Source organism: Monosiga brevicollis, genomic scaffold, assembly GCF_000002865.3.
Source record: "Monosiga brevicollis MX1 MONBRscaffold_14 genomic scaffold, whole genome shotgun sequence".
Lineage (NCBI taxonomy): Eukaryota > Choanoflagellata > Craspedida > Salpingoecidae > Monosiga > Monosiga brevicollis.
Genome location: NW_001865051.1, coordinates 914755 through 924863, shown reverse-complemented (window position 1 = coordinate 924863; position 10109 = coordinate 914755). Strand labels below are relative to the sequence as shown.

At 55.9% G+C, this 10109-nt stretch overlaps 3 protein-coding genes across 3 annotated transcripts in view; 2 read left to right on the top strand and 1 right to left on the bottom strand.

Annotated features, from left to right (window-relative positions):
* Positions 1-2620, top strand: part of MONBRDRAFT_32944 (uncharacterized protein) — a gene marked incomplete at its 5' end in the record, with an annotated part of 2850 nt that extends 230 nt beyond the window's left edge. The window contains 6 exons of the mRNA XM_001746948.1: positions 442-759; positions 864-1031; positions 1319-1437; positions 1532-1741; positions 1844-1925; positions 2028-2620. Coding sequence (XP_001747000.1) covers positions 442-759; positions 864-1031; positions 1319-1437; positions 1532-1741; positions 1844-1925; positions 2028-2294 — 1164 coding nt within the window. The 3' untranslated portion in view covers positions 2295-2620. The remainder of the gene's footprint in view (positions 1-441; positions 760-863; positions 1032-1318; positions 1438-1531; positions 1742-1843; positions 1926-2027) is intronic.
* A 182-nt stretch (positions 2621-2802) lies between these two features.
* Positions 2803-4258, bottom strand: MONBRDRAFT_32943 (uncharacterized protein; the record flags this gene model as incomplete). The annotated part of the gene is made up of 6 exons (XM_001746829.1): positions 4078-4258; positions 3875-3940; positions 3648-3794; positions 3446-3556; positions 3227-3331; positions 2803-3119 (listed from the first exon to the last, which is right to left on the bottom strand). Exons 1-6 carry the CDS (start codon positions 4229-4231, stop codon positions 2803-2805), a joined length of 900 nt encoding a protein of 299 aa, XP_001746881.1. The 5' UTR covers positions 4232-4258.
* Positions 4259-4440: 182 nt separating this feature from the next.
* Positions 4441-8974, top strand: MONBRDRAFT_37587 (uncharacterized protein; the record flags this gene model as incomplete). Its single annotated transcript, XM_001746947.1, has 10 exons — positions 4441-5305; positions 5434-5522; positions 5573-5764; positions 5871-6035; positions 6144-6244; positions 6369-6444; positions 6550-6657; positions 6836-7114; positions 7309-7473; positions 7574-8974. The coding sequence occupies 10 exons, from the start codon at positions 4441-4443 to the stop codon at positions 8972-8974; spliced, it is 3441 nt and encodes a 1146-aa protein (XP_001746999.1).
* Between the last annotated feature and the right edge of the window lie 1135 nt (positions 8975-10109).

Sequence of the window (10109 nt, the reverse complement as noted above, 5' to 3'; positions counted from 1 at the left end):
CTCTAACTCTCTCTGTCTCTCTCTCTCAACTCTCTCTCAAACTCTCTCTCTCTCTCAAACTCTCTCTCAAACTCTCTCTCAAACTCTCTCTCTCTCTCTCTCTCTCTCAAACTCTCTCTCAAACTCTCTCTCTCTCTCTCTCTCTCAAACTCTCTCTCTCTCTCTCTCTCTCTCTCTCTCTCTCTCTCTCTCTCTCTCTCTCTCTCTCATTACTATTTCGAGTGGATGTCGAGCGGGATGATGGCGGCGATGGCGGTGAGGGGGGTGATGGTGAGGGGGCGGGCAGTGGCGGTGGCTCGGAGGGGAAGCTTGGTAGGGAGGCATGTTAGTGTGCGGACACTTGCGTCGGATGCGGTGGGGCAATCGAGTAAACCGGCAGCGACTGAGGATCGACCACGTGTGCTGGTGCTGGCCGGCCCGCTCAGTTCGGGCAAGCGGCAGCTGGCCATGACGCTGGCCGAGACGATGAATGGAGAAGTCATCTCGGCCGACAAATGCCACATTTTTCGGGAGCTGCAGGTCGGCTTGGATAAGGTGCCACCTGCTGCGCGCACTGCACCCTGCCACTTTGTTGACACCCACTATCTGAACGAGCACTTCAACGCCGGCGACTTTGCCGAGGCAGCCACAGACCTCTGCCAACACATTCATGAGCAAGGCAAGACCCCCATCATTTTGGGAGACTCTGTCTTCTACCTCAAGACGCTTTTCACCGGCGTAAACCGCACACCCCGTCGCGACCCAGCGCAAGAAGCGGAGGTTTGTGTTCAATCCCCTGTGCCTGACACCTGCGTGGCCATCTGCCGTGTGGCTCAACCCTTCAAACCCCTCACAACTTGCGCGCACGGCATTCACTGCCACAGCTACGTGCTGAACTGGCTGATCAACCCTGGTCCGCCGCCGTTGAACGACTGGCTGAAGTCGATCCCCAAACTGCTGCCGTCATTCTCCCCAACGATTGGGCCCGCCTCTTGCGCTGCATCGTCATTCATCGCATGACGGGCAAGACCGTCGCAGACTTTGTCCCCGAGGTATCTTTGCTGAACCCATGCCTTGGCCCGTCCAGAACCCTGATCATGCCTCAGGCAGATCATCGGCATTCTTTGACAGCCCTTGTTTATCTACTCTTCAACTCGCCCGCCCCTGGCGGCCTTCTCTACTATTCCCACCCCCACCCCCCACCCCATGGGCTCTCTTGTTGCTGTCATCCGACCATTCTTGGGCGCTCGCTGAGCCGTTCACTCGACCTGGTGAACCACCTCTGTCACGTACTCACCTATCTTGTCACCCTGGCCCATCTGTAAAACGTAAAACGCAGCCACCCAACATTGAATTCCGCAAGGTCTATCTCAACCCTCCACGCGACATGTTACACGACAATCTCGTGGCCCGTTGCGAACGCATCGTCGATCGAGGCCTCGTTGAGGAAACCATCGCGTTCGTGCCTTGACCCTGCCATCCACCCAGCCAACCCTCGTTCCTTGAGCCCCTCACTCCAACGCATGCATCTGATCACCGGGCCCACCTACAGCTTGATGCCCGATTATCTGGAACAAGACTCGCGGCTGTCGCGCTTGCTCGGATACCAGGAGGCGCTCGCCTACTTGGCTGAGTTCTGGTTTTCGCAGGATCCAAAGTCAACGGCTCACAAACGCAAGGCATTTCGGCGTCTTCTTTTTGCGCTCTACCGTTCGCATCGTCGTGCCGCAGCACAACAACTGCGCTACTTTCGCTCGACCCCGTACGTCAAATTGGACCGGGTATCACCTTCGGCCCCTCGTGCCGACCATGCCAACGTGTATGCCCGGTCTCGTGTTCCCCTTACCATCGTGCTTGTGAGCAGGGACTTTTATCCACTAGAGTACGATGCGCATGGTGATCCTGTTGAGATACTGGAGCTGATTCAAGAGTTCTATCAAACAGGGGTCAGTCGATGGCTCTGGCCCCCTGTGGCGGTGCAACACGGGCGCACAACGGCATTCTCACCACTCTTGGTCGCAACTCCGTTGACTTCGGATTCCCGCCAGGCTCTGCCCAAACACGTTGCAGGTGATCAAAACCCTCTTCCAACACAACCGCCGCGTGATGTGCACTGGTCACTCTACCAGGAGGACCAGAACGTGGACGACAAGATTGCTGACGTGCAAGCAGCGCTGCTTATGCACGGGCAAAAGCACAACTGGCCCGTTGAGCTTTTCCAAGACGATGAGCCCGAAGTACAAGCCACCACCCACGTCTCCCGCCGGGCCAATCGCTTTGCGGCGCGCCAAGCCGAGTACAAGCGTCGACGCTGAGCTGGTTGAGTGTTGCCATCAAATCACCGCCTCCCCTAAACTCATGGAACCGACATTGACGCCCGTCAATGCCGAGATTACCTTGCCCGGCCGCGCCGGAACTGCGAGCCCTCGCAAGCCTTTTGAAACGTTCTACTATCTCTGCCCCCTTCCATTCCACTAGCCGCCGCTTGCAAAATAAAAAAAATTACTTTTACTTTCTCTGTTTTGAGTTGTCATCGTTGTGGACCACTCAAGCAGAACAGCTCTACCAGAGTTGTAAAGGGTTGTTAACACGCCATTGCTGCTGGCTGACGTTCCAGAAAAAAATCGAGTGGGAGTGAGCGATATATTCAATTGCCAAGGTCACTCAGATCTAATGCTGACGCTACGCTCAGACAAACACACACATATACTTCCTGCAGTCCGCAAGGAGCTGATTGAGACGAGGGCCGCCAGAGGATGACCACGAGTCAAGGTCGTATCAATGATCCACGGTCATTTTGGAGCAAGCACGCTGCATGATGCCTCACGCTTGGCCCAGGACTGGCTCGATGTTCTCCTGCTCCTCTGTAGCAGGGTCATCAATCTGGCTTTGAGCCAGCCGGTCCATCTCCTCAAGCACGGAATCGGCCATGAGAGTGGATTCTTCAAGCAGCTGGTGGCGTCGCTCCTCTTCACGACGAGCGGCATCGCGGCGTTCGCGCTTTTGTTCCGCCTTGGCCGGTGCATAATGCTCCTGAAACAGCTGTCGCAGCTCCATGAACAGAAGCTGCATGTGCTTGTGCTCGTTGTAAGCAGCAACAACCGCTTCGGCCCCTTCGATGGCTGGCGAGGTCTCAACCACTATCAAACCGTGGCGGCACCAGAAAGTCAGCGGCGCGCACGGTGAGCAAATGATCAGGGACAAGACCTTTAATAAGAGTCTGCGGAGGTCCAGCGGATCAGCTAACCTTCGCAGGCATTGCCACGCCAGAGTAGTTTGATGGTACCCGTCTGCTCAGGACAGCTGGACAGGTGTTGCAGCGTGTACCGCATGCATTTGGTGTTGGAACCATCTGCAGTTTGCCCGTTGAGCCAGCCAGATGAAGTTCCGTTGAGCTGCCGGGAACAGAGTCGCACGATAGGGCGAGGTTCCCTTCGGAATGGGATCAAGGTCTGAGCCCACGTACCGGGTGCCTTGATGCGAGCCAAATCCATGCCTGTCATGGCTGCATAGCGCGCCATTTCAGCGCTGACGTGGCTCATGTGCTCATCGTGTGATGAACGCAGTTGTTCCATTTCTATTGTTGAACGGTAACATGAGACTGACATTGTTGTTTGCTTTATCCCACACACACACACACACACACACACACACACACACACACACACCTTGTTCAACAGCTTCGAGCTCTAGCTTGAGCTTGGCCACAACGTCTGCCTGAAGCTCAACGCTTCGTGCACACTGCATTGAGCGAGCCTCCAACTGCTGGATTTCGCCCTGCAGAGCCTCAGACTCGGCCTTGCGCGTGCTTGCAGCTAGAGGAACAAGGATGCGCCGTGATAAGCAAGGTTGAGTGTGAATTGTACCGTTGGCTCTGCATTGCGACGACACTCACTCTCACGACGACGCTCCCGAAGGACCACCGCATCCGCCTGACGGTCTTTCAGCTGAACGGCCTCGACTGCGTGGCCACAACAAGCAAGGTACAAGACACAAGTGCTGAGCACCAGCGCGGAAAGCATGGCACATAACCCGCACACCGCTGCCACATAGGGCATGTGAGTGAGCCAACCCTGAGCGTGGTCCGCTCACACGCACCGCGAGCATCCTCGAGCTTCTCCTGGCATGCCACATTGCGAAGCACGATGGGTTCAACGGTATCGCGGCAGAAATCAGCAACGATGGAGGTCGTCTGTTCGAGGCGCCGGCGCAAGCGCTCGATCACAGCATTGGCTTCAGCCTCCAGCAGCATGATGAATGAGATGAGAGATGATGGTGCTCCACAACAAAAAATTAAAAAAGAAAAATGCAGCGCTTGTGCCCTGAACGGAGAGATTTCAAATTAAGGCGCGAAATTATAATGTATCATTTGAAGGAATAAAAACTACGATAACCTGATTACCAATATTAATGTCATCGTTTTCATTTGGTAGCGTGCTGGGCAGAGAGAGAGAGAGAGAGATGACGGAACGACCGTCGCGATGGGATCGCCCAACGGCAGCGCCCCGCCCGTCGGCGGAGGCGAGGCCGGGTGCTGCTAATCCCTCGATGGGGTCGGTAAATGGAGCCAATGTTGGTGTGGGCCGTTCTCGCTTCTCGCTTCCTCCACCGCCGCCACCGCCTGGCCAGGTGGAGGCACCCACGGCTGCAGCTGCCGCGGACCGTCGTGCGGCGGCGCTGGATCGAGGGGGTGTGGGTGTCGCGGACCCGAGTGACTTTGCGCCAATGCATGTGCCAAGGCCACCCGTCGACAAATCTCGCGCCCTGATTAGCGCCATGACTCGCCATCAAGAATCATCCGACGTGTCAGACATCTCGGACGATGAGGACATGGACGAGGACGATCGGGAAGACGTCACGCCCACGGGCAGCGGTGACCACTCGGGCCGCCGAGTCAGCGGTGACGGCGAGGAAGAAATCAGTGCGGATGAGGACGGCGAGCAGGATGATGACCACATGTCCATCTCCTCCCGCACCTCATCACACCCGCCAGCACCATCTGAGCAACCCGACGCCCGTCAGAACAGCCCTGCTGCCGTTGCAGAGACGCGACCACCACTCCTCGACCGTCGCGCCGCCAACGGCAGCGCTGGCTTGTCCCGACCCTCTCCCCTGGCCATCGCACAGGCCATGCCAACGCCTAGTGCGCAATCCACCCCTGGGCGCACCGCTGCACCCATGCCCACCGCACAGGCCCCAACTGGGACCGCAGCCATGTCAGCCTCGCCTATGAACCTCGATTCGCCCAAGCCCAATCACACTGCCCCTGCTGCCACTCCAAATCGCAAGCCCCCCAAGCCGACTGTCACCACGCCCTCCGTTCCCGGTATGTTGACTCTGGATCATGCTGTGCTACGCGAGCACATTGTCGGGCCCGTTCCCACTTTTGCATTCATCGATTGGGCAGCTACAATCTCATCCGTGATGTTTGGGGCGAAATCACCTCGTACTCAGAAACAAGCCGTAAGGAGTACTGGCTCAATTTGATGCAGAGCAAAGACATGGAAGCCACGGCCATTGAACACGAACTCACCAAGCTGCAGGTACGACCTCACCCGCCTCGGTCACTGGCCAGCCCTACCAATCTAGCTAGGACGCCGTCGCCTGTGGCTCATCCAGAAAAATTGACGCGCAGGCACGTCTGGAGCAAACAGAGCGGGATCTAGAGATTGACCGCCAAAATCGAGCCAATGGCTTGAGCACGGACGTCGCGATGGAAGACTTGGGCAGCAAGGAATCTATGCGCGCCCTCATTACGCGCGTGTACCGTCAAAACAAAGCTGCGGTACGTCCCTGATGGATGAGCAGTTGTGCGTCCGAGTACCCGTATCCCGCACGCATGTCTTGGTTTTGCGTCCTTACCTGATGCTACTTGGGCTGGTGACACTTAGGCGGAAGCAGCACGGCCAGTCGAGCAACGTCAAAATGCCGTGGTGGAGAACTTTGTCGCCGTGGAGCCGCAAGAGTATGCATCGGTCAAGGAAGCTCAGGCCCACTACACCACGTTCAAAAGTCGGCTGAGCCGCTACATTTATCACACGCAACAATATGATGAGGTGTGTGCCACCGCTACCGCGCCCGACCTGCTCCCTCGCTGTGGTGGCTGGCATCGCCCGCTTTGCCAGCGCAACACCTCACCTTTGTAACTCTTTGACTGCCTGCAGCGGTTGAAGCTGGCCCTCGCACGCCGTTATCAGCGCCACAAGCACTCGTGGAAAGCTTTGATGCTCGAACGATTTGAAAACAATCGTGACGAGCTCTTGGAGTACGTGTACTCAATTTGACCGCTCGCAGATAGATACAACGAGCGTGAGGCATGGCACAAAATTGGCCAGAGCACTGGCGCCGACTTGTCATCGCATACCATGCTCACTGCCTTGTGGTGATAGACGCAACAAATTCTTCGAAACGGTGTATCCGGATGAACTTCGGCGTCGCGGTGCCGTCCAGAATGAGATTTTTGAGGTTTGTTGCTTCGACTTGTGTAACGTCCTCTTGACTACCGACACGCCATGACACAGAGGTGTCACTTTGACTCTTGCGCTGTGATGTTGGGTCTGTAATGTTCAGAACCTGGCAACGACTCTCGGCACCCCCCAGCGCACGACACGCGCACAAGCCAACAATGACGTGCAGCACGTGGATATTGACAACGATCCCAACTTATTAACTTTCAAGGTATTCCGCGTGTTCCTTCCTCGGCTGAGCGGCTTTTTTGTGTTTGATTTTGTTCAGATTGGTTGTTGGCCTTTTGTCAATTCGTTGTCCTTCAGTGCGGACTCGTGTTGCTGGTGTTTGGCGCTGGGTGTGGGCTCGTGCGTTAACCCCCCTTCATGACTGGGGTCATGCCATGCAGGGCTGCGTCACTAAGCCACAAGATCAGCTTGTGGGCTATGACAAGTACCACAAGGGTCGTTTGATTGATCGCAACCGAATTGTGAGCAATAGCAAGAGCATGCATCGCGAGCTGGACTATGTCAACGTCTGGTCCGCCGAGGAGAAGCAGATCTTTTTTCACCGCTTCATGCTACACCCCAAGCGCTTTCACCGCATCTCGTCCCACCTTCCGAACAAAACGACGGCAGAGTGTGTTTGGTACTACTATCGGCACAAGAAAGAGCTCAATTTCAAGGGCGTAAGTGCATGGACGGGTTTGATCAGGGTTGCTTCAGACAGACATTGTGTGCTGTGCTGGAAATGTGCTTCTCTCCCCCTCCCCTCGATCTCTCGATCTCTCTCTCTTGTTGTGCTGTTGTTTTTTTTGTGTGCTTCTTGTTATGTCACAAAAAAAAATCACGCTGTCAACTCGTACCTGTGTCCAACACAAAGGAACGCGAGAAGCTGCGCCGTGAGCGGTCGCGCAAAGCTCAGATGAGCAAGCAACGTAAGAGCAGTACCTCGCTCGTGAGCGCAGTCAAGGAGGCCAAGGAGACCACGAGCACTCGAGCCTCGAAAGACCGCGCCAACGCGAGTGCAGACGAAAGTCCCACTGCGGTATGTCATGCATTCCTGTTGAGAGGCGTGGTCTGGTTAGCTGTCCTCTGCCCTGGTTCATGGCGAATTTTTGACCATGCGCCCTTTTTCTCTCCCATAGGCTTCAGGAGAGGAGCTCAAGGGCGATGGTGATGCAACTGATGCTGCAGCAACAGATGGGCCTGAGAATGCCAAGGGTGGCAAGGGCACCAAGAGTACCAAGAGTGCGAGGGCGAGCGAATCGGGTGAAGGCAGCAAGACCAAGAAGCCCAAGAATGTGACACGCAAGGAGACGCCTAAACGAGCTTCGACGTCGCGGATACGCGCGACCAAAGGCAAGGATGTGGCTGACCCTGGAGCACCGGCCGCCGAAGCAACAGCGGAGACGGGGGTTCCGGTCCCTGCAACGACGGCGGAGCCTACACCGACGACGACGGCCGCCCAGAGCGGCCAGGCTGCGGACGCAAGCGGTGGTACTGTCAAGCCCGCTGAGAAGCGGGTGAAGAAGGAGAAGGTCAGCAAGGACAAGGTGCCGAAAGAGAAGGCACCTCGACCGGTCAAGGAGAAGGCGCCGCGGGCTCCGAAGGACAAGACCCCCAAGGACAAGGCCCCCAAGGACAAGGCAGGTGATGCAGGGGCAGATGGCAAGGCGAAGGCTGCAAAACCACGATCTCGGGCGAAGGACCGGGGCAAGGAGGGCGCTGAGGGCTCTGCTGCGGATGAGAAGCGCAAGAGCAAGACTGGTGTGGCCGGTCCGGATGCCAAGCGCTCCAAGACGGTGGATAGTACCGAGGATGCGGGCAAGTCGGCAGGTGCGACCGTTACTGCTGCCACGACAGCTGCTTCGGGTCAGGTCCCCGCTGTGGCGACTCCGGTGCCAGGCTCGACCGTAATGGAGAGCACGGGCCCGACCACGGCGGCAGCACCCAACGCCACCACGGCGGCCGCTATGGCAGCAGCGATGGCGGCTGGTGCCCTGCCGTTTGTGATGCCTCCGGGTACCTCTGTGCCCATGTCGGCGGCAGGCGCCCCGTACTTCCTTTCGCCTGCGCTGTCTGGTGTGCGGGCAGGGCAGGGCGTCTATATGCCATCGTACCCACAGATGATGGTGAATGCCGTGCCTTCGGCAGCTTGGCCGTACATGTGTCTGCAGATGCCCGGTTCGGGACCAGTGGTTTCAAGCGCGATGCGCTGGCCGGGTGTGACGTCGTTTGCACCCACGGTCAGTGGTGTCAGCGCCGCCACCTCGGAGGCGCAGGCGGCGCAGCAGGCGCAACAGTTTGCGCTTAGTCAGCAGTTGTTGCAAGCCGCCAGTATGGGTGCTGTTGGTCGGAGTGGGACGATGGCCACCAGCGCTGGGGCACCGACCTCGACGGGCCTGGTACCCATGAGCATGGCCATGGGGCCTGGTCCCGCTTTGAGTCTGGCTCAGGCCCAGGCTCAGCTACAATCGGCGGCGCGAGCGGCTGCCGTATCAACGGCGACAACCCAGCCCACAAGTAGCAGTGGTGACCAGAGCTAAATACCCGCGCTTCATCCGCGTCGTTGTTGTTGTGCGTGACTTGGTGTCAGTGCGCGAAGGAGAAAGGAAGAAGAGACGGCATGACCGATACGGCGTAATTATCGCATAATTTCTTTTTAATTTCATGCTAATTTTTTTATATTAATTTTCATGTTTGATCGCCCTGTCTTTGATGCATCTTGGGAACTTGAATGGTCCGATGCGACGGTGGCTGCGGTGGTGTTGGCGGAGGTTGCGGGGCACCACTTTCTCGCGTGTTCCTGCCAGCTACTGCAATCGACAACCCCCCGTGACCTTTGTGACGCATTGTTTTCAAAGTTGAGACCACAGACAGACACACACATTTCAAGCTGATTATTTTCATTATTTGGTGCGATAGCAACTCAAAATTACCGGCAAACAAGCGAGAGTAGTGGTGTTACTGGACAGCAATTGTCAATTGTTGTGCTTCAGAACAGTTATACACGGGATGCAAGGGAATGTATTGCTATGAAGGGGATGTGCTCGTCTGCTCTCAAAACGACAGCGTCCTCAGGGTCTGTGAGTTGATCCAAAAGCCCTTCTTCTAATCGTTATTGATATCTGTTTTTTTGAATGTACCTTAATATGTTGTTCAGCGGGATAGTTCGGTCACCTCCTTGAAAGTAACATATGTATTCCCTTTTTGTAACAACATATTGCTCTTGGGATTGAGGCAGGTGCGATTAATTGGCAGTCAGTATTTCGGGTCGTGCTCGGCGATTCTGTCTGCTGTGCGTTTCAAATCAAGCACAGCAGAAGCGCTAAATTTTTGCGGATCAAACGAGGGTGCTCTTGTGTTCATACGCTTCCTGTGGATGCCATAGCAGCCCAAAGACCAGAAAATCATTTATTTTGAAATAAATCCCATTTCTTTTCCATACGAAACTTATTTGGCTTTGACTCTCTAGGGCTACATGGCTCTGATTGGTATGTCAAATGGCAGCGCCATAAGACGAGTCAGCGAAGCAATGAGACAACTTGGTGGGTAGAAGCAGATGGACAAGACAAGTTCCGATTGATCAATGGTCATTCAAGGTTTATTTCGATTGACAAACGCCCGGGACGATTTTTTTTTCTAAACACTTAGTAAGCAAGCTGTTTCCTCATTGGGTGG